This window comes from Perissodus microlepis, chromosome 6, assembly GCF_051167445.1.
Source record: "Perissodus microlepis isolate ML-2025 ecotype Zambia chromosome 6, ASM5116744v1, whole genome shotgun sequence".
NCBI lineage: Eukaryota > Metazoa > Chordata > Actinopteri > Cichliformes > Cichlidae > Perissodus > Perissodus microlepis.
In genome coordinates this window covers 30,904,101-30,928,329 of record NC_140466.1, presented here as the reverse complement: position 1 = coordinate 30,928,329, position 24,229 = coordinate 30,904,101, and the positions used below count along the sequence as shown (strand labels likewise).

Genomic DNA, 24,229 nt, shown 5'->3' with positions numbered 1-24,229 from the left:
GGAGTGTAAGACCAGACCTGACACAGACATAGACAAACAGCCACACACATGCATTCCCCTTCCTCACACACCCAACATCAAGACATGCAGAAATGAATACTGTACACTCACACTACCCATAAACACTCTATACTCCCAGGTCAAGCACCAACACCCCCATAGGGGCAATTAGCACCCAGACACAGGAGATGTTCTCCTTCACTCTGGGGTTTAGACAAGCAGTCCGCCCGGCCCAGCACAGCAATCCTATCAGCGACTGATCGTTATTGGAAGGTATTACATGAGTTTTTTTTTTTTTTAAGAAAATATGATATTTTAGTATTTTATTTGTGTTTTGAAGGAAGCTTACATCATACATTTAAAGCAGTGGGGTTGAAAAATATGCAGCACGTTAAACATACTTGTGGCTTAAATTTTATAGAATCAAAGTCATCCATCTTGTGGAACTATGACAAACTACAACTGTAGAATTCACAGTACTGGCCAATTTTCTTTCTTTACAGTCATGGTACATTTTGTATATTGCATCACATCAGGATCATACATGCCCCATAGTTTAGTTTAGATCACTTTAGTTTGACATAGTTCATGTAAAAACTTGTCTCTAAGAAACACACCACAGCTTTTATATCCTAAGCTGGTTTACAATGCAAACAAACAAATAAAAAAAAACAAGCAAACAAATGAAAAGAAAAAAAGAAAAGGAATCAACAACATGCACAATCTATAGTAAATATACACATTAAAACAAAAAACAAACATCAAAACAGCGCGGGGCTATTACAATATACTTAAGTAGTCGACTACATCATAACAAAATACCATAGCAAAACAGTACACTTCATTAACAATTATGGATTGTGGTCATTTGGATGTTTAGCTATTGTTAAAGCACAGTAATGTAATCTTATCATCTCGTCAGTTGGAAGTTCTACAGCAAATATCAAACCATACCATAACAACAAATATAAAGACGAACACAGGCCGGAGGGTAAAAAGTACAGAAACACAAAAGAGCTGGAGAAGGTAGATACAAGAGGACATAAAAGTAAATTAAACATCTCATACTTGAGCTGAGGACAAAGAAGGCCTGATTGATTCCAATAAAAAGTTGAGAACAAACCGGGATTTTAAGGCTTCCGGTCTGGCGGGTCGTGTGATGGCCGTGTAGGATAGTTGCTCCCGACCTTATTACCTTCTACCCCAATTTATCTAACTCGAAACATAAAAAGCTTGGATTTATTTCTGTGGGGTTTTATGTTTGGAACAAAAATGCCCAGAAAATTTAAGAAAAAGGATGTAAGAGAACGTAGTGAAGTGGAAGAAGATGTTTCGTCGCAAGCTAGCAGTAATATGGAAGAAGACCAGCAATCCGATGCTAACGCTACTGCGAAGGATCACCCAGCTACGATGGACATGATACTAAAAGAATTGCGTGCTTTCAGAAAAGACACAAACGAACAGTTTAATGCCATAAGGGAGAATATCGACGGCATTGGTATAAGACTCGATGAAGCAGAGGGACGCATAGACATAGTGGAGACTCGAATTCAGGCTTCGGAGGAGCTGCTAATTGAAATAGCAAATCTTCAGTTGCGATGCGAAACTAAGCTACTGGATTTAGAGGGACGGTCACGTCGCAAGAATCTTAGAATATATGGCGTGAAGGAAGGGGAAGAGGACAAATTTCCATCCGTTGTCAACTTTGTAGAGGTTCTGTTTGAAAAGACAATGTGTCTCTCTCCTCCCACCGCGTTGGGAATCGAAAGAGCACACCGAGCCGGTGCTAAGAAACCCCCGGAAGGAGCCCCTCCACGCTCAATTGTTGTTAAACTCGCAAGCTATCGTATCAAAGAAGACATTATCAAGAAGGCCTGGCAGGCTAGGGGTTTTGACTTTAAGGATTCTAGGATATATGTGGACAATGATTATGCCCCGAAGATACAAAGAAGAAGAAAAGAATATGCGGCAGCGAAGAAGGTGCTTAAAGAGAATAACATTCGCTTCCAGACGCCTTTCCCGGCCAAGCTAAGGGTGTACTACAGAGAGGGAATTGCGACGTACAACACGGCGCATGAAGCGACTATCGACATGGTGAAGAGGGGATTATCGGTAGATGTTGTGAAAGACAGGGACACACTTTTGGATCAAATAAAACAGCAGACTTGGCAAACAAGTACGAAGAAGAAATGCGGAAACACGATCCTAAAGCAGGGTTTCAAGGAGCGCCTCCAGGTATTTAGGCACCAAGATGACAGTGGATAACCAGCATGTATGTGACGGAGCATCATATTAGAGGTAAACTCAAGAGTATAGAGACTTAAGATGAACTGAGAATATGAACTTTATTTTGATAAAGATGTTTTGTTATATAATTAGATAATTCTATAAAGAGGGCATATAAAAGTACATTAAAGCCGGGTCATTTATATGCATAGCAAGCTGGACCCTACAGACCACTGGGCTTCCGGCCTGTGTGCCGAAGAGGGCACTCTTCCACAACTGGACAGAAGAGTTTCTCCCTCACCAATTACAGCTAATATAGCGTTTATGTTTTTGGAAGTCAACATGATTGTATGTTTTTGTTGTACAATATTTTTTTTTTTTATAATGATTTTCTCTTTCTTTCTTTTTTCTTTTCTTTTTTTTTTTTTTTTTTCTCATCGGGGTGTACTTTTCGATTTTTAGCTATGTGCAGAGATTAAAATCATATAAGGTCGTACAATAATGCCTTGTAAGGTAACTAAAGTAGTGTCATTTAATGTAAATGGTTTGGGGAGTCATATTAAAAGAAGTAAAATTATGTCAAAAATAAAAAGAGAAGGAATAGAAGTGGCCTTTCTACAGGAATCTCACCTACCGAAGTTTGAGCATGAAAAACTAAAGAAATGGAAATTTAACCAGTATTCTTCTTCCTGTCCTCAGAGCTCAAAAAGGGGTGTGGTAATTTTAATTTCGAGTAGGTTAAATTTTGAATGCATTCAAGAAATCGGTGATAAGGAGGGGAGGTTTGTGTTAGTTAAGGGGTATCTGGAGGGTACACTGACTACTCTTATAAATGTATATGCTCCCCCAGGATCAGAGTTAAAACTTTTTTAAACAGGTTTTTGAAATGATTGTTGTAGAGGCACAAAGTACTCTAATTTTGGGAGGAGATTGGAATGTTCGACTCAATCCGTCTTTGGACTCATCAAACCCACACGCCCCGGGATTGAATAAAATAACCAAAAATATTAAATTAATTTTAAAGGATTTAGGGCTTATAGATGTATGGAGAGAATTAAACCCCATCAAGAAGGACTATACCTTTTTTTCTCACCCACATTCATTTTATTCTAGATTGGATTATTTCTTTATGTGTCAAAAAGACTTTAACAGTGTGATCAATTGCAGGATAGGAGTGATGGATTTATCGGATCACGCCCCACTGTATCTGGAAGTAGTGCTTGGACATGAAAGAAGAGTTACATCTTGGAGATTAAATACAAGTACTCTATGTTCGTTGAAAGAGCAAATTAGCCAAGATATAATAGATTATGTAGCGGAAAATGACAATGAAGAAGTCTCTCCGAGTATTTTATGGGATGCCCTAAAAGTGGTTATACGAGGAAAACTTATAGGTTACAGTACTAACTTAAAAAAGAAGAGAAATGAGCATTTAAGAAAACTCCAGGCGCAACTACAATATCTTGAAGACGCCCATAAAATAAGCGCAGATATAAATTTGAAATTAGAAATACAAAAGAAGAAAAATGAAATTGATGAAATTTTTTCAAGTGAAATACAAAAAAATATGGCTTTTTTACAACAAAGATACTATGAGGTAGGAGGCAAATCTGCAAAATTACTGGCCTATAAATTAAAAAAACAACAATCAGAAAATATAATACATAAAATAAAGGATCCTCAAACAAATAACATTGTGTATAAATTTGAAGACATTCAGTTAGCTTTTCTAAAATTTTACAAAGAACTATACACACAACCTAGAGTGGATGTTAAAGGTATGATATCTTTCTTGGACTCACTTTGCTTACCAAAGCTGAATGAAAAACAGAATATAACCTTAATCGAGGACATATCTGAAATTGAAATTAAAAAAGCTATTTCAAAATTAAAACCTAATAAATCCCCAGGCCCGGATGGATTCCCATCAGATTGGTATAAGGAAATGAAAGAGTTATTGATCCCCTTGATGAGAACATCATTCAATTATATTTTAAAGACGGGAGTAATCCCCCCATCTTGGAATGAGGCTTCTATTTCCTTAATAGCTAAAGAAGAAAAGGACAGGCTTGACTGTGGAAATTACCGCCCTATTAGTGTTCTTAACCAGGACTATAAGATATTCACATACATCCTTGCCAAAAGAATTGAAAATATTCTTGTTCAGATAATTAGCTTGGATCAGACTGGTTTTATTAAGCAGAGACAAACGCAAGATAATGTTCGCCGAACATTACATGTTATTGATTATGTTGGAAAAAATAAAATTCAGATGGTCCTTATGAGCTTAGATGCTGAAAAGGCCTTCGATCGGGTTAATTGGGAATTTCTATATAAAGTCATGGGCAAGTTTGGATTTCATCAATCGTTTATCAGGATTATACAAGCACTATATAAATCACCAAGGGCAAGAATTAAAGTTAACGGGGCGCTTTCTAATGTTTTTAATTTACAGAGAGGGACACGTCAGGGTTGCCCTTTAAGTCCCTCACTCTTTGCTCTTTTCATAGAGGCCCTGAGTCAAAGTGTTATACAAAGCAATAATATTACTGGAGTCAAGATCATGGGTCGAGAGCATAAGATTTCCTTGTTTGCTGATGATATTTTGATTTACTTGACAAATCCAAACATTACTTTCCCCAAGCTGTTGTCACTTCTGGAGACCTTTAGCTCAATATCAGGTTATAAACTAAATATATCGAAGACTCAGATATTAACTTTTAATTATAAGCCAAATCAGGAAATTAAGTCTAAAGTCAATTTGAACTGGGAGTCGGAGCAGATGAAGTATCTTGGAGTAAATATTACTAAAGATCTCTCTAAGATATATAATGCAAATTTTAATCCTTTGTGTTATAAATTAAATGAGGATATTAAAAGATGGAACTTATTACCATTTTTAAATTTTGAATCACGTATTGATACAGTTAAAATGAATATCTTGCCCAGGATGCTTTATCTGTTCCAAACACTCCCAGTTGAAATAACTGATAAACAATTTCAGGAATGGGACAAAATAATCTCTAGGTTCATATGGCAGGGGAAAAAACCACGGATTAAGTATCAAACTATTCAGTTGGCTAAAGACAAAGGGGGGTTGGGGTTCCCATGTTTGAAAGATTATTATATCTCAGCTCAATTGAGGATATTAGTGTGTTGGTGTAATGTAGATTACCAAGCGAGATGGAAAGAAATAGAAATAGAAACAGTGGCCTTAAGAGATTTTCCAATTCAGGCAAGCTTAGGGGATGTGACACTCATTAAAAAACAAATTAATCAAGGAAACGAACAGATTAACCTGCCTTTAAAACTTTGGTTACAATTTCTTAATAAGAATGATTGGAATGAAGAGGTCAGGATTTTAAGATGGTGTGCTTTTGATTTTGATTTTTTACCCAATAAGTTAGATGTAAGATATAAAAAATGGGCAGGAGAAGGCTTAATGGCATATTGTATGTTTTACGATAAGGGAATTCTTAGGGACTTCCAATCAGTAAAAGATCAATACCAGTTAAGCAAAACTGATTTTTTTAGGTTTCTTCAAATTAGGCATCACCTACATAACTTTATACCTAAGAGAACAGATCTTTTCTCTTTACCTGTTTTGAGTATATTTGTCAAGGCTTACCAGGCAGATCCCGGCCTCAAGGTGATTTCTAGACTGTATAAGGGTATACAAGAGGTTAAGAAGCGGAATACTACCTACATTAAAAAAAATGGGAAAGGGAAACAAATACAGCAATTTCAAATGACATTTGGTATCAGCAGTGTGCTTTTCAGTGGAGAATTTCTAGTTCTAATATATGGAGATGTTTTGGTTGGAAGAGTCTCTGTAGGTTTTTTATTACTCCTGCACAAAGTAAATATTATTCTAATCACTCTAGCTGCTGGAGAAACTGTGGGGCCCAAGGAATAAAACACTTCCACCTGTTTTGGTCTTGCCCATTGATCAACATTTTTTGGGTATCGATTCATTCTGAGTTACAGATCATTTTTAGTATGCAACTTCCCTTTAATTGGGATGAACTTTTGTTTGGATATTTATACTCAGTGAATGTAGATAAAACGTCCAAGCTGTTGTATGGTATTCTGAGTTTGGCTGCCCGTAAGACTATTACCAAGAAATGGCTTAGTGTGAAAATTCCATCACTAAATGACTGGTATGAGATTGTTTATGGGATGTTTAAAATGGAAAGAATTACCTTCATTAATAGACTCCAATATGACATATTTAGTGATATTTGGGTTAAATGGAAACATTACATTTTGTCAAGGAGCCCTGATCTTGTTTGAATCTCTGTAATTATGTATGCCATATTTTTGAATTGTTATGTGTATATATGTATATGTCAGTATGTATGAGGGCATAGGCGAATACATATGTATGTAGGTATGTGTATGTATGTCTAAGGATATGGGTGTGTATGTGTATGCGTGTGTGTGTGTATATACACACTAGATGGTACACCCATTTGTTTATTTTTGATTATTTGTTTATTTTGGTTTATTTGTGTTCATATAGGTTGCTTATTAAAAAAGAAAAAAAAAAAGTTGAGAACAGTATCATTTCATCTCTTGCCAATTTAGCAATATTTCAATATCACCAAACACAAAGTTCTAACTTATAATTATTTTATTTTATTTTTTTTAGAGAAAAATAATTCTGTTAACTTGGCCTAATCATCAGATTTGGCAAGATGTAACAAAAGTATCTCCATTTTGCCACATAATAAATATGCAATATTTCATTTTTGTTTTAACCATTGGCCAGATTCAGGTTCCCACTCTTTTTGGAAAAAGTTCAGCACTGAACTCCCCGTTTGATCCTCTCCCAGTAGCCATTCATTTGCAAGATGCTTGTTGTTGTCGAAGCGATCACCTTTGAAAGACTGCAGCTGCTCAGAGAATGGCTGGGCTTGACAAGAAACATTGTTTCTTCTGGAGGGTCAGTAGGAGATACGCCCAGGTGTTTCAGACACATGCCGAGGTAAGCATCTTCAATGTAGATCGGTTTGATCTGAGGTGACACTCCCAAGATCTTCCCAGGAAGGTCTAGTGACATGACGTAGGCAAAGCCGAGCGGATACGGGGGGTACTCTGATTCAGCAATCACAGATCGAGGCATGTAGAACTTTATAAATGGGTTCCTTAAAACAGGACTATGCCACCAAACCAGCCCAGTCATATAGTTTTGCTTAGCTGTGCTAGGATCCACCAACAGTTTCACCAGATTCGGGACATTGAGTATAATATCGGAGTCGATCTTCATGACAAAGGAAGCCTTAGTACAGTGTGCAGCCAGCCACTCCAGCATGACCATAGTCTTGATAGTCAGATTATAGTAGCTGTCCTGAAAGTTGCTCTGAATCAGGTCATGGTACAGCTGATTCTCCTGCTGAAGCTTCTCTTGCTGATGTTTAGCATCACTTCCACCAGGGAGGCCCACTATGAAGACAGTCTCTACCTGCTGACCCAGAACCAGCTTCTCATTTCCCCACGTCTGCCGGATGGCATCCCGAGTTGCAACATTACTGGGTGCAACAGGAACCATCAGAATAAGGAAAGGAGTTGTGGTCCTACATGTTGGCGTGTCATCCATGATGAATTTGTAGTTTCGTGGGTAGGCCACATGATATGGTCCTGGATCCTCCCAACGTGGCTCTGCTGATGCTGGTTGATAAGGAATGTTCCTAACCACTTTGTTGGAATTGAGATAGAAAAAGATGAAAATCACTGCTGCTGCAATGCAAATGAAGATGCCTTTTAGGTGCCTCTTCTTGTTGTCCATGAAAACTACAGAGAAAGGAAACATATTTTATCATGAGAACTTGTACAGCACGTATTCTGATAACACAGCAATACACGAATTAATAAATAACAGAATTAAAGTCATAAGGCTTCCAGCTTTGTAGCCCTCAATTTCTCATATCTGCTTTTTGCAGAGAATGTGGTTCTGCAGGCTTCATGAGGTGGTGGCCTTCAGCTTGCACTAGAGGGGTTCACAGCTGAGTGTGAATGACAATCAGCACCTCCACATCTGAGGACATGGTCCTCAATAGGAAAAGGCCAGACTGCCCACTCAGGGTCAGGGACGAGTCACTGCCCGGGAGTGGAGGAGTTCAAGTATCTCTGGGTCTTGTTCACAAGTGAAGAAAGTGGGAGCCTGACAAACAGTTTTGGTGCCACAGCAACAGCAATGCAGACGTTGCACCCGTTTGGCATGAGGCGGCCGCTCATAGAAGCGAAGCTGTTGATTTACTGATCGATGCATGCCCCTACTCTCAATGTAATAAAGGAGCTCCGCATGATTTTCAGTTCAAATAATTGTTTCGTACTGGGCCTTAGTGTGGTCACCCAATTAATCTAATGTCTGAAAGAAGTTGTTTCCATTGCTCTCAAGGACACGCTTACCTTTCTGAGTGGCTGGCCCTTGAAAAGCTCAAAACAGCAGTCAGGTGGGACTGCGGTGCTGATCTATCCTCTCATTTACCTATCCAAATCCGCTATCAAAAGGCTTTTACACACCAGATGTGTAATATTTGTGTGAATATTTCTTGTTAAAAATTTATTTGGGGCTCACCTATTTTCTTTCTTGCAGCCATTCACACAGAACAATGTTGTGGCATTTATCTTTTTTTGGACACGAATAAACAGCTTTAACCTAATCAGACCACTGCACTTGGCAACAAGTGCGCTCATCGTGTTGAATATACAATTCGGAAATAATTCTATTTTAACTCAGACACACAGCTAGACGCGATTCCGGGTCAATGGGCTCACTGAACCTATTTGTTTGCCTCCTCAGATGAAAATCTCATGGTTTGATGGTTGCCTCTGGTGAGAACTAGACGTAGCCAGAATCTCTTTCTTCCTTTTCTTGTTCAGAAACATCAGGACCAGCGCATCGTCACTTGATGTTGACTTCATGTATTTCACAGTTTCTTTTTTGAAAACTAATTTTTCACAAAACCAAAACACTTTCAGTACATCTCTATGTTACAGGGCAGGGTCACATTCGGAAAAAAAAAAATTGCAACATACGCGGTAGATAATGACTCAGAAAGCTTTGGTAATTTCTAAAAACCCTCTACCCTTGCCATTCATTTATGAAGTCAAATATCTTAACAGTCAATATAGAAGCAACATCCAGAGTCAGGGGCGATTCTAGGATCAGGGCTTTGGGGGTGCTGAGCACCAGGAGAGCTGCCCAGCCAAGAAAGATAAACTTTACTTGTCACAATGAGACTTCTTCCCTGTCTCTGTCAGTCCCTGTATCCCTAAATGTCTCCAGTTGTCCCGAGTTCTCTCTGACTGTCTCCTTGGTGCATTTAAACCCCTGTTCCTCCCTGTCCTCATCGACTGTTGTCTTTGTCTCCGTTATCAGTCATCATAATTTTACCATCTCTGTGCAAGTCTGCAAATTTCTTTATTAAATAATAAGATTCTTAAATTCGTCAAGTCTCAAAACATGAGATCACTGTTTTGTACATTTTAACACAATTTAATAAGCATATGCTTCAGCCAATACCTTTTGATTAGCCTTGTCTTGGTTTCGTGCTTTGTGGTAGATCTTTATTCTGTTTTCACTGAGATATTTGAATGCTAATCAATAAATCAATATTCAATTCTAAAAAAAAAAAATCTAATCCCCACATTTGTGAAAGAAAAGCAAAACAGTTTTTTGAAATGTCTGTATCAAAACCATCAAATCTGACAAAGGTTATTTAAATGCTGCAAAAGAAGAATGGATTGGAATAAAAAAAAAATACTTATCTAACCTTAATTACTGGGGGAGAATAATGAATGATGCTCACAGTGAGTAAAAAGTAAACTGAATGCATTTTTTGGACAGAGATTCACTTTTAAAGTGTATGTATAATATAATACAGATACATAAAAAATACACTCCAAAAATAGAAGAGTCCTTGAAATGTACAAAATATTAATTAAAAAAATTATAAAAATGGAGACAACTGTGCCTATGGTACAATGTATGAAAAGATCTTTACTGCAGATACTACTAATATGGCTCTGCAGATTTTTTATTTTATTTTAACCTATGTCGCCTCACCTTGAGGTTGGCAAATCTATCACTGTTTGGTGGTCAACTCTCTCAAGCAGTTTAACAGTTTCTGTTTTGCCTGTCACTGTTCCCTGTCTGTTTTCTTACCTGGTTCTTCCTGACCTTGTACTTTCTCCTCACATTCCCCTCTTTCCTCGCTCCCTCTTTGGACTGACAATCATACACAAATAGATTGTATTGAATGAAAAAAGTTAAATTAATATGAAAAAAATACTATTGAAATCACTAATATTAAAGTCCCCTCTCAATGTACTTTCAACCAAAAGGCAAATAACCAAACACATGAACATCTAATAAAAGATATAAATACTGAAACCCTGATCCAACATTATCCTTTGTTGACGGATAATTTGATCTTACACTTTTAACTGAATGTGGCTACTTTTTTGAAAAAACTTCCTTATATCCATTATGAACCTGACTGTCTCTCTGTACACACACACACACACACACACACACACACACACACACACAACAGGAGTTAAGGCTAATGGGAATGCAGTCAGTTAGCTGGTAAGTACCTTGGGTTTAATATCGGCACATATGACAAAATAACCGGCTTCTCTCATTCCTTTTCAAACAGGACAGTGGTAACAACAGCAGGCTACAGACACTTTTAAGTTTTAGATTTTAAATAGGCTTTATACATTTCAATGGAAGCAACAGGACGGTCAACTGTCGCTTATTTTACTACAGAGCAGGACGGATTGTAGGGTAGCAAACATCATCGGAAAACACGTTTTCAACACTGCAGGTTACCTGGGTGTAATGTTTTTCAGCTAAAAAGAAACATGGTTTGACTCCTACCTAACTATATAAAGAGTAACTGAAGGTTAAATGCAGCTAATATGTCCTGTTTTAAGGCAGGCACTTACACCTCCGCTCCGCTGCATCTCAGCGACTATCGGTGTGGCAGTGAGGGCTAGTGGTGGGCGGATCGATCCAAATATCGATAGTATCGATCCCAAGTCGGGATCGGTATCGGATCAATACTAGCCTGGTTAGATCGATTCTTTTATGTTATGTTTTGTTTGACAGTTCTGCTTGTTTGCTATGCTATGCTGTGCTTTCGGCAAAAACGAAACAGCCAGGTCGTTGGACTCGCCGCTCCTGTGTCAGCAGTAAACACTTTGCTTCCCCCCCTCTTATGTTTCGGTGTTGCGCTGACACATCACGTGACTTAGACACTTTGGGGGTTATTAAGTTGTTTACATATTAATTATATTTTTACCAATTGTTTTTGTTGTTGAGAATTTTAATTGTAATTTTTGTATTATAGTTTATCAATAATCACACGGTTGCTGTAACAGTTCATTCAACCGCTGCAGCTCTCCCGCTGGCAGCCATACACATCACCACCACCAAACCTGCAGCGGCATCACAGAACACACCCTGCCACATACCCCCATCGCCCGCTTCACCCCACCCCGCGAGCAGGTGAGGGAATCGGCCCGGACCATCGGCGCCCTATGCCCAGCGACAGGGAAGTGTCCACTCTGGCGGTCGCCCGCGACTCCAGCGGAAGCCCGGGAGCTGGCCACCCATGTGGCAAGCAGCGGCGGCGCAGCAGCAGTGGAAGTGAGCCAGGGCTCAGAGGCAGCTGGGCAGACGGCCGGCACGCAGGACCATGCAGCCTGCGTGCCGAAGCGGACAGCATGCCGCCCTCAGGCAGGACCCCCGCGCACCTCGACCTCCATCTCCAGCCTCCGGCTCACCCCGAGCCGCGCGCTGTCCACCCTTACAGTGATCACCCGGTTGCTGTAACAGTAGCCTACATTTAATGGCTGCAGCCCACCTGCTGCCAGCTGTACACATCAACACCAAAAACAACAACAGCACAAGCAGCGCACAGGTTTTAAGCCGGTGAGGCATCATTGTAGATGCAGTGAAGGTGAGTCTATCTCATCTGCAGCAGCATCACAGACCACGGCCTGCCACAATAATAAAGCATTTTTTTATTTAATTATAAATAAATTATTTCCCCTAATTATGTTCTGGGTTTTAAGTAATTAATAATACAAAAGGAAAAATCACAAAAAACACTTAAGGTCATGAAAATTAATTGTGATTTAGCAATTCAATGAGGCATCCACCTTATTTATTGAAAAGTATCGGTACTGGTATCGGCGATACTGGCCCGTATTTACTTGGTATCGGATCGATACCAAAATATGCAATATCACACACCACTAGTGAGGGCACCAGAGCCAGAGTAGGGGCAAGGCGAGCTGGAACAAACCATTTTGGGAGGGGGGTATCTATACTTTTATTGTTAAAATATTACATCTCAACAAAGTACTGTATGCTTTCTATATTTTTTGTAGTGTATCACACACACAAAAAAGACAATATCCTGTACCAAAGAAATCTTTGGGGGTGCTTTAGCCAGAAATGGGCTAAAAACGCCCCTGTCCAGAGTACACTGTTAAAGATTCTGTATTTTAGGTTCAGTGAAATGTTTTACATAGGCTACTGAACCTGATAACTTACCTTGTTTTATGCTGGAGCGGATGTAGACAGAAAGCAGTCTACAGACACTCATGGAGTGTAATGCAGAGAACACTTCCACTTGTAATATAACACTTGAAAACTGTGGTAATCAGATATGTACAATAGTTCTGCATGTTTTCGCTGTTTATAACGAAATATTACGCCTAGGAGCAACTCTTGGCCTTTTTTCCATTTTAGAGATCACCACACTCCAATGAGGAAGTCAACGTGTAGTGTTAGTCTAGCTGCACAGATGAGTGATGTCCTAACAAACAAAAAGCAGAAGCGAAAAAGAGGGTTCAAAAACAATGAAAAAATATGCACTCCACCACTGCCTGTGCATTTCATGCTGTACTTTTAGATCTGTGTTGATCTTTCTCAGCTTCTCCGGTGCCCGGTGAACGCCGATGTCACCCCCTTCCCTATTCCGGCCCACTTATCAATCAATCAGCATTCGACCTATATATGGGTCATCCGTGTCCAGCCTCGTGCCGCTAACATTTAGAATTGCCCTGTTCTCCAGAACACCGGCAGTGTTTGCCGTTTGCGAATCCCCCTCTACGTTTGCTGATCAAACGGAAACCGCTATGCAGACGGAAAAACTACAGACACCATAAATGTAGGCGTTTAGCCATCATTTCCGCGTTCGGTGAGATTTCTCGAAGCATGCCAGCCGACTTTGTCTTATCAGGAGAACTTTTCTTTATTCCAGAATAATCCTTTCACGTAATAACATCATTCTGTGCTCACCTGTTTTTGTTGGGCATTAAATCGGAGCACGAAGTAAAGCGTGGATGGAAAGTTTATTCAACACGGGAAACCCACGTAGGTTGCGTTGTTCCTTGATTTCCATCCGCTTGTTTGTGAAAAGCGGTCTTCTACGCTTTTGTCTTTATAAACAGATTTTACGCAGATAAACTCCAAAGAGTTCCTATGACGGTGTGGTCGCAGACAGGCGAACTCCCAGTGCAGAGTTTACCTGAAGTCACCCCGAGTCTGAGCACCGCCCGCGTCAATCCAGTCTCTTCCGCTTATTCGCAATGAACTCAGTCGGCAGGAAATCATCTTGAAATTATATTTATAACAAATTTCTAACAATTGATATTTTTCACTCCAAACACTTCCAACTGTTTGCTTGTGAGGATTTTTAATTTTCCAAACACTACAATTAGAAACAAAGTATCCTAAATGTATGTATTTAGTGTTTTAATTAACTTTTTAAAAATGAAATATATAAACCCGTACTAAATATTTGTATGGGGAACCTAAACAAATACTATATGTCAAAACATATTCTGCTATTTCTCAATTCTTTCCTAGAAGGTTTTGATGAAACTGATCATTCGTGTAGAGGTATCGAAAACGGTTTCTTACTGCCATTGTTTAAATTCATAGTATATATACCTTTAGGGAATAATATGGGCATCTGATCTCTTCTTCAGGTCAAATAAGGCCAAACTTTTATAAAATGTTTTTATTTTTAAAGTTGTGCTTAAAATGTGGTTGCCTCTGTTTGTATGCTGTACGGGGATTCTAAAGATCACAAACATGTCACATTTGACTGGGTAGTTATTTTGAAATATACTGTAGTATAATTTTATGTAATAAATATAAATATGTAATGAAGTAAAGTAAAGCTCAAAGTCCGTACCTATCCACGACTTACTTCTATGTAATGTTTGTGTGATCAAAGTAGACGTCAGGCTGCCCTTATCTGATTTTTATTGCATGACTAATTTCTTAAAGTGCATTTAAAGAGAACAAAGAAATCAAAATGAATATACAAAGTAAATGTTGCCCAGGGCTGACCTACCTGGATATGCAAACTCACTGCAAAATATGACACTCGTTTCTGAGGTTGGAAAAATTCCCCTGGCCCCAAATGATATCTGCACAGTGCTTTGACACGAAACAGCATTCTGTCAATGTGAGAGTGAAATGCTTTTCTTTACATGCAAAACTATTTCTGTATCTTTAACAAAAAATGGTGTCTTTTATCTGCCTGCAAAACTGTATAATGTAAAACGACCATCATGGCCCAGATGAGATGAGACTACACAGTGAGCAGAGCAAAGCTGTACAAGCATCATCAAGCCCAACACTTCAGGCCTTGAATGCAGACAGCAGAGGTTCAAACAGCACACCAGTGAAGAATTTCTAAGCCTAATGAAAAAAGTGTTTTCAAAGCATTTTACCAGTTGAGCTTCTGAAATACTGTTATTATTTCATAAGGGAGAAAGGATGCATTATTATTCTTGTATCATATTTCTGCAGCGTTTTCATGTTATTTGCATAACAGGTGCCTTTTGAGGAAGTCATGTGTCATCTAACAAAGAATAACACATTGTCAAAAGCATGCTGACAGATTACTGCCTGCAGGCAGTAATCTGTCAGGATGCTTACAGGGCAGGCATGGCTGCTGTCATAAATTAATAAAATGCAACTACAATTTATTAACTCAGTAGTTAATTCTTTATAGCACCCTTGATAAAATACTCAAAAATTCTAAATTTGAATCCTACCATATTGTTTTTTGTTGGTGTTCTGTTTTTTGTTTTTACTTTTATGATATTTTTATTCACATTTTTCATTTTTGGGACCTCAAAATGAATGTCAGCATGCCATCTTGAAGAATGTGTCCATTCCTAAAATGCATCTGGAGTTGAGAGAGGGCTCCTTTATTGAAGACGTTTTCAGCAAATAAACAAATAAAATGACACACAGCTTGTCCCTTTAATGTGAACTGAAATAAAAAGAAACATATAAGTCATCATGAATGCTCCTGCTTAGCAGTCATCACATGAAAAACACAACAATAATACCTCATATTCAACTATCAGCTATGTATGCATCATTCTGATGCTCATACTCCATATATGCACACATGCCTATGTCACAAAGTTACTTGTGAGAGAGAACTTTTTCTACAAGAAAAATAAAAGTATTTTTCATATCCACGCTGAAAACTGTGCTACTATATTCCTCCTCAGGTACATGGACTGATATCATCAGATTGTACCATAAGCGCAACTGGAACTGATGAGCAGAACTGATAGCTAAACAGACTAACAATTCAACAGAATTGAACTACTGGGAACTGGTTATCTATAAGAGCTGTAGAGAAAAAAAAATCAACCAAAAGCTGTTGCATAAGTACAAAATATCATCAGCCACAATGACGATGTCAGTGCTAACAAGCTTGCCACCAACAGATGCTTGTTAGCTGCCACTAGGCATTTGTTTAGTCTTAGTTAAAATGTATCTATTTTTGACATGATATTTGCAATTTGCAGGACATGTTGCAAATATCAGTCAACCATTGCAAATGTCATTTCCAGTAAGTGTACCACTTGTTACTACAGCATACTAAATGAAGTACTACATGGTGGTATCTGAATTCATGCAGTCTGTTTGTGTAGTTAGAGAGTGTGAATCAATTGCAAAATGCATGCCATGGAAGAGTTTGGGTCTTTGCTGTCGGTGTGTCTTATTTCTGGTGGGAGAGATAAGGACACAATGGGAACATAACAGATGTATGCAATGAGAGATGAATACAATTGAAATAAAGAAATAGTCTAAAAGAATTGAAAATGCTTTGCAGATTAAAACAATCTGAGGCAATATAGAGAAAATATGTATTCTGTAACTAGTATCTTTCTGTATGTCAGAAACTGTCCTCTAAGGGCTTTTAAGGATCCCAGATTTGCCAGTGATAGAAAACAAAACAGGACAGTGCTCTACTGTGGTATTATCATAGACTCTAGTATGTGAATGACGTTTCTCACAACATTCAAGAGAACACTGAAAGGTTGAGGTTTTGGAAAAACATATTCATTACATTCAAATGAATAAGAACAGTCCATTTAATTAAATGTACTTTAATATGTAAAATAAACCTTATAATCTTTTAAAATATTTACACCTTTCATTAGCAGTCAATTTAAAGTTTAACCCCGGCCGTATTATTTGTAAACACATTTAAGTAACCTCAGCATTCTCACATAATAATCACACATGTAAAAGTGCACCCCGATGAGACCTGGTAAACCTATAAAACCTTCAAGCAATTGTTCACCTTCACCTTTCCAAACTAAATCACATTTAAAAAAATAAATAACTTTGGTAGTTTATAACAATCTATAAATACGTTAAAACTCTAGCATAAAGCTAAGGTGTTAAGGACAAGGTGGCCCAGGCTTTTTCAGGTCTGTCCAATAATCCAGCAGCTGTTTAGAAGAACCAAGAATGTATGTAATGACCTTGGAAAATTCACAGCGATTATATGCATAGTTATAGGCCTTGAACTGGGAGGGTGTTGGTGGTGCTGTGAGGGCAAGTCCAAGCTTTTTCATGCACATCCCAATATAAGCATCCTCAATGTTAAAGGGTTTGACTGACTTTGACATTTCCACATATTTCTCTGGAAGATCATTAGAAAAGACATATCCCATACCCAGTGTGTAGGTCGGGTATTCAGGCTCTGGATACAATTCCTCAGGCACATACCACTCGGAGTTCTTGGAACGAACGACTGGTCTGTTCCACATAAGCATCCCTGTCAGGTAGTTTGTCTTGGGGATGCCCGGCTGTTTTAGCATGATTACTAGATTGTCAACATTCAGAAACATGTCAGAGTCAATCTTCATGGCATAGGCTGCTGCAGGGCAGTGTGTACTTAGCCAGTCCATGATCACCATGGTTTTGATTGTTAGGTTTAGATAACTGTCTGTGAAGTCACTCTGGATCAGGTCATGGTGCTGCAAATTTTCCTGTTTGAGCTTCTCAACATCATCTTCTCTAGAGACACCCAACATAAATAAAGTGAGTACCAGCTCACCCTGAACTATGTTTTCTTTGCCCCATGTCTGGCGGATCGCGTCCCGAGCTGCCACAGTTTTTGGTGCCACTGGAACCATGAGGACCAGGAATGGGATCTTGTTCTTGCAAACCTCTGTGTTATCCATAAGAAAATGGTAGTTGCGTGGATAGGCTTGGTGGTACTGGAGGGAGGTAGATCGCACAGTCGAAGGTTCAGTGGTTTTGTTTAATATAACTTTGTTTTTGGGGTGAATGCGATAAGCAGGTGCATTAACCCTACTGTTCTGGTTTAAAAACCACTGGTATTGTTCCTGCAGTGGGAAGCTCTGCCATAGTGACAGCGAGCTGCTGGACAGGGTGTAACACAAGCCTAAGGCCAAAACACAAAACAGAAGCAGGAGCTGAAACCAGGAATGAAATAAGATCTTCTTCTGTGGAAAGATGCTCTGGACAAGTTCACTAAAAAGACAAGAAAGATAAAAGTGGTGAGTTATATCACCTTTCTTTGCCATTGTTAACAAAGTGTACAGCTTCACAACATTTGAGTTAGAGCTGAAAATCTCTAAGCTCACTGATACTGAAGATTTATGCTTCAGTGGGAAATCTGCACCATATCAACACTCCTCTGAAACCCTGTGACATAACCTATGGAACAACTTGATGTGCACCTCCTTAATGATTTAAGTACAAGCCAGGTGAACACAGCCCACAGCTATTGTGTTCGCCTCTTTAGCACTGCCAATTTCTGTTGTATGTTTCCAGCTACTTTTTTGAATTTATCAGGGAAAGATTAACAATCATTACCTCAGTATAGGGAACAATATTTATAGCATCAATATAAGGACTCACAAATGGCAACAAATTCCTGGAGGGAGATAATACAGTCATGATAACACTTGAAAAACAGGCCATTTCTTTGTTTCATCAGAAGTCACTTTGACCTTTGTTGGAAAACGATCGTTTGCGCAGGTTTTATCAAAGGGTCTATAAAGATTTCCCACATTTTTTTTTTTTTTTTGTAACGATAGCACTGAAACTGAGTCACGGATGCCTGTTTAGATTATTTTCTGTCACCAATGCCTTGTGTAAAACTTTTTCTGAGGTTTTCTCTCTGAGCTATTGAACTTGTTATTACCTGTAGGACTTCATATTTTGTTTATTAAATGTGTGTTGTGAATTTTGCATTTGAGTTCTCATCTCTGCACTCCACACTTTGTGACATCTAATGGTGACCATAGGTGGGAAGTTACAAAGTACAAATACCTGCGTTATTCTACTTTAGTAGAAATTTTAGGATTCTGTACTTTATTTGAGTATTTTAATTTCTGACAACTTTTTGCTTTACTCTCTACATTTTTACATAAATATTTATGCTTTCCACTTCTTATATTTTCTAACAGACTTGTTACTTCGGGAATTTAAGTGGGGGAAAGGAGTGTAGGTCTAAGTATGTTGTGTTTGTGATACATCAGAATCTAGTGCTACAGAAGGGGGGAAGCATGAAAGGAGTGGCATTTTTTAAGTGTTAGGTCATTTCAAATGTAATGTTTCTATCAGCTAAACAAACATCAACAATCACACAAACTGTTTGTCTGCATTTTGTCACACAGTGTGTTGCCAGGTAAAGGTTCAGCTGCTGTATTTCCAGGGAAAGAAAAGAGAGCACTAACTTCACTCAGAGATGGAGAAAGATGTAGGAAAACAGAAAGAACAGGAGAGGAAGATGAGAGGTTATATTTAAAGGTAAGGGCAAATTAACTGCAAATTTAAAGCTTACATATGATGTCATCATTATCAATCACATTGATAAATTACGTATATTATCACATGTTTTATATATAAAGCTAAGCTGTGCTAACTCCTGTTAGCTGTTATTCAAATGCTGCATGTTAGTGGGTAGTTATATTATATATATAAATATATAGCTTAATTTGCATTGGTGTGGTGGATTCACAGTAAAGCACTGTGTTGGATTGGTGCACAGTGCAGCATAGGGATGGGTATCGTTTAGGTTTTATCCGATACCAGTACCAAACCGGTACTTTTGAAACGGTGCCGGTGCTTAAACGGTGCTCGAACCGGTGCTTAAAGAATCAAGAACACAAACTTTGTCCAAAACCTCTCATGTTTAGCTGTTTTTTGTAAAAAGATAACAATGTTAGCCTTTTCTGCAGCTATAGGGGATTTATGGTATCACTCTTGGCAGGAAGCAGTGCTTAAACAATGGAAAAAACACAAACTTTGTCCAAAAACATCTCATGTTTAGCTGTTTCCCACATTTTCTTTGGTCATTTTAGCCTTTTTGGCCAGGGTGAAGGGAGTACCTGCCATCAAACTACGACGGTGTTTGCTAGTTCACCTTACATGCATTAATTTAATAACGTGGTTAGCCTACTCAACGTAAATTACACACGAACAACATTAAGCTACTGACCCAGAGAAGAATGGCTGCTGCTGCCATCATCATCCGTCATCATTTCTGCTACACTGACAGGGCTAGGGGCCAGGACTCTCCTCTTCGGGTTCATGTTGCTAACTCCGGGTCCGATAACAGGCACCACACCCGCAGTAGTGCTCGGTGTGAGGTCCTGCAGCAAGCTATCAAATATGGTGCATTTCTCGGCTTTTAAAAAAATGCTATGCGTCACCAGGTGTTTCATCAGATTCGAGGTGTTACCTCCTTTGCACAGTATCACAGTATCAGCTTAAAGCACTTGTTGCAGGCTGCTGAGTTTGCATCTTTTGCTGTTAAGTACAGCCAGACTTTGACCGCTTCACCTTGGGCATTTTTAATCTGTAGCTCTGCTCTAAAAGAACGTACGTACCTGGGCCCGCCTACTACGCTTGCAAAGGTAAAATGATTGGCTAGAATCCAAAGTGTATGACATCTCAGGAAAAAAAAGCACCGAAATGTGCGCTGCTTTTCGGTCTGGTTACTACCGTTTATGTCAGAACCGGTGCCAGTACCCATCCCTAGTGCAGCAGAGCTGAATTTGCATTTAATCTGACTGGAGTATTTTTAAACCTAGGTATCTCTATTTCTACTTAAGTAAAGAAAGTCTGTGCTTTTGCTACTTCTGAGGTTGACACAAGTATTTCTAGTATTGTTATAGTAGTGTTAATGGTGATCTGGAGGAAGGAATCAAAAGGTATTTTTCTGCCTCCTCAACATTTTTATTTAATGTATGTTGCGTGACAATGGATGCCATCTATCAACTGGAGTTGATAATTTAACACTTATTAATGCTAACTAGGTGTTAAGAGTTTATATACTAACTCTCAGAGTATTCTAGTTTAACTACATAAGAGATCTTCTAATTAATTCTTAAAAGTTTGAATTTTACTCTTCTGAACTTCTAGAAATTCCTTTGGAAATAAACATGTATTACAAAGAGGCAATGGTTTTTGAAAAACATTTATTTTTGAACTGTGCACTACAATTTCAAAACATTTTCTGAAACATGTAACAATATGGAGCAATGTACATGTTCTCACTTTCATTAGAATATTGTTTATCAAATGCTCTGACATAGATAAATGCAACAGCATGCTCATTGTTCTTTTCTTCAATACAATATGCATGTCCTCCATTCATCACTTCTGCTCTCCCCCATATTCCACCTTCACAAGCATATCTTGTGTGGAGATTCAATAAAAATTAGTTGTGCACTAATTAATTGCACAAATAATCTGGTAATCAATTGAAGCACAGTAAAAAAAAAAAAAAAAAAAAAAAAAAAAAAAATCATTTTTGAGCTATAACTTGTATTTTCCCAAAAGATTCCAGATACGAATCCAATGCCCATATTTAAAGGCAATATTCTACCCAAACATGTTTGTTGAAATGGTGCTCTCTCAAACAACTGAAGAACACAGACAACAGTTAATGGTGAACTAAATTTAAAAACTCAACCTTTTTCATTTTTACCTAAACCGTGTGCACAAAACTCTGGAGGGATCTAAACGTACAACCCAGTCAGGACATCTGCAACTGCTGTTTGCTCGGTTTTTTTTGTGGGAGATCGTTTTCAGGCTTGAAGTAGCACCATTATACCAACATTTCACAATCTAGACATTGTTTTAGGTGTATTTAAGTTAACCAAAAACTTGACTGAAAATTCATATGCAAGCTTTTTTTCAAGGCTGTACTATTTGCCCGCAGACAATATATTTCAGCTAGCTAAAACAGATTATTATGCTATCACCGAGCAACGTGGCTAATGCCTTTCACACAGCTTTGTCTCAACTCCAAAAAGCCACAGAAGTAAAAGCTAATAATAATAATTGAAACAATCTCACAAAAAAATGACTTACCAACATTGCAAACAACTCAGAAATATGTAGAGCAAAATGTTCTGAAACGGCTTCACTTCAGCTTGGATCAGAATCTGTGGTGCTGGGGGCGGAGTCTGTGAATTTACTCTATTAGTGTCATAGCCCCTCTAGGAGTTCGGAGTTAAGAGGTCAAGAGTTAGTGTTTCCATTGTAACACCTCCAGATTTGAAATAGAAACACTCATTTTTAACACTCGATTTTAACTACTATCATTTTACACCTCAGAGTTACATTAAAAGAATGTGACTCTACTTAGAGTAAAATTAACTCTACTTTTGCAAGAAGTCTACTAACACCAAAACATTTGACACTTTTGAATTTGCTGTGGCCTATACACTGGTTTCTGTTTCACCAAACCTGTTTGCCTCACTGGACAGCAGTAGAGCCACACCAGTTTGAGTCGTTTTCTTTTCTCAAGTAATACTGCTCATATCTGTAATTCTAATTCCCCAAAAGTTTTCCATTGTACTTCAGTCAAGCCAAGTGGACAGTAAAGACCCCGTATGCGCAGCATTGGAGTTCAGGGAATGTTTTATTTGCACACTGCCTTTTGTATTTTATTATTTATTTTGTTCTGTCAGCCAGACTGATCAAATAAATTGCATTTTAACAGTCTACCCATTGTGTTCACTATTTTTTGTTATACTGATGTGTACCAACAAACTTGCCATGAAAAATCAGTTAGATGCAAGTCATCAGTCATTAATCGTCAATCATTTCCTACTCAGAACAAGACGGTCAACTTTGTCTAACTTACCAGGCAGAACAATAGCGCTAACACACCATCAACAATAAAACACACAAAAGACTTAAATAATATCTTTAAAAATGTTAGTTTTCGTTTGTTTGTTTGTTTTCTAATCATTTATTGACACTGAAACTGTTTCTTGCTTTTAAATAAGTTGAAAGTGACTTCAATTAATGAGTTTTATGTCTGTCAGGTATCCAGTATTCAAGTAGAGAAAATTTATAGCTTATATTATAGCATAAGTCAGCTTCTCCCCGAACGCTAACATTTAAGCTTAATCAGTTAAACTTTTTCATACTGATCTTGTCACTTTTTTCATCACAAAAAATGGAATCAAATATGAATGAAAGCTAAAGAATTGCGACTAATGCGTCCCAGAATGATGAATTCAGAGCCTTTACATGCTGCTGCTTTTCAGGAAACCAAAGCTGAGTTTTGGTTTGGAAGCAGTTTGATAAGTTCTTACCTCTTCGTTCCATTCGCACCTGAGCCAGTGTCGGGATCCCCCATGATCGGCCCCGATCCTTCTTTTCGTGATTCCTTGTTCTCTTTCTTTCTTCTTCGCTTCAGCCACAAAATCCAGCGATTATTTATTTAAGTGGCTCACTTAAGGAGTTCCACCCATTAATGTTTCCAGATAAATGAATGAAGCGACTTCTTTTTGTCTTTTTCCTTTCATTGTGTGTGATATAGGATAAGTGAGAGAAGGAGGGAGGCGCAGGAGGAGACTGGGGAGGGCGGTGAGAAAAGGGGGAGGAGAGAGACGGGACACAGAGGGGGGGAAATTATAGTTTGTAATTTTCCCCTAATTAGAACCAGCTCATCTTTCCACTCAAGTTAACTGTAATCTGAAAATTTACTGCATGTGGTCTTTTATGGTATTAATATGGATGTCTATGGGATGGGAGTAGGAAGGGTCTTAACCACAAAAATTGTGCGCATGGGAGGAGACGCATTCTTTTTAATATTGAAGGAGTCAGCCGAGTATTGTGTATATGTCATGTATTCACATTCATAGGTGTAAGCGTGTCTTTATGAAGGGCGACCGTGGCTCAGGGGGTTGGGAAGCGTATCTGTAACCGGAAGGTCACCAGTTCGATCCCCGGGCTCTCTGTCCTGGTCGTTGTGTCCTTGGGCAAGACACTTTACCAGGACAGAGACCTGGCCAGAGGGGCCGATGGCGCGATATGGCAGCCTCGCTTCTGTCAGTCTGCCCCAGGGCAGCTGTGGCTGCAACCGTAGTTGCCTCCACCAGTGTGTGTGAATGAATAGTGGCATTGTAAAGTGCCTTGAAAAGCGCTATATAAATCCAATCCATTATTATTTATTGCGTTTATGTTATATGTTCATATTAAACTCTAAGACAGCACCTGTGAAATGTGAAATGTCCTAAATCTACTTCCTGCACCCCCTTTTCACCCAGTTTAATTTTTCTTTCAATCCCAGTTTAAAACCTGACTTCCCTCAGTGCTCACTGTAAACTCCAAACAGATACTATTAGCTTTTCTGGTAAAAGGTCGTAGATTATT

The 24,229-nt window shown here is 38.6% G+C and overlaps 2 protein-coding genes across 3 annotated transcripts; both read right to left on the bottom strand.

Annotated features, from left to right (window-relative positions):
* Positions 1 to 328: 328 nt before the first annotated feature.
* Positions 329 to 13,801, bottom strand: LOC146385956 (beta-1,3-galactosyltransferase 2-like). 2 transcript variants are annotated; one of them, XM_084931973.1, is made up of 2 exons: positions 13,550 to 13,801; positions 329 to 8,019 (listed from the first exon to the last, which is right to left on the bottom strand). In XM_084931973.1, the coding sequence occupies exon 2, from the start codon at positions 8,012 to 8,014 to the stop codon at positions 7,028 to 7,030; it is 987 nt and encodes a 328-aa protein (XP_084788099.1). In that variant the 5' UTR covers positions 8,015 to 8,019; positions 13,550 to 13,801; the 3' UTR covers positions 329 to 7,027. The 2 variants fall into 2 exon arrangements, with proteins under 2 accessions (XP_084788099.1, XP_084788097.1); XM_084931971.1 differs by lacking the exon at positions 13,550 to 13,801 and adding an exon at positions 12,800 to 13,514.
* Positions 13,802 to 16,974: 3,173 nt separating this feature from the next.
* Positions 16,975 to 23,330, bottom strand: LOC146385955 (beta-1,3-galactosyltransferase 5-like). Its single transcript, XM_084930028.1, has 2 exons — positions 23,167 to 23,330; positions 16,975 to 18,076 (listed from the first exon to the last, which is right to left on the bottom strand). The coding sequence occupies exons 1-2, from the start codon at positions 23,208 to 23,210 to the stop codon at positions 16,975 to 16,977; spliced, it is 1,146 nt and encodes a 381-aa protein (XP_084786154.1). The 5' UTR covers positions 23,211 to 23,330.
* Positions 23,331 to 24,229: the final 899 nt, after the last annotated feature.

Bases quoted from the DNA above. Each gene is read 5' to 3' on its own strand.
- LOC146385956 (XM_084931971.1), bottom strand. From the start codon at position 12,851: ATGAGTGTCTGTAGACTGCTTTCTGTCTACATCCGCTCCAGCATAAAA. The intron at 8,020-12,799 runs GTAAGTTATCAG...CTTTCTCTGTAG, and splicing joins CCGCTCCAGCATAAAACAAG to TTTTCATGGACAACAAGAAG.
- LOC146385955 (XM_084930028.1), bottom strand. From the start codon at position 23,210: ATGGGGGATCCCGACACTGGCTCAGGTGCGAATGGAACGAAGAG. The intron at 18,077-23,166 runs GTAAGAACTTAT...TTGTCTTTTTAG, and splicing joins GGTGCGAATGGAACGAAGAG to TGAACTTGTCCAGAGCATCT.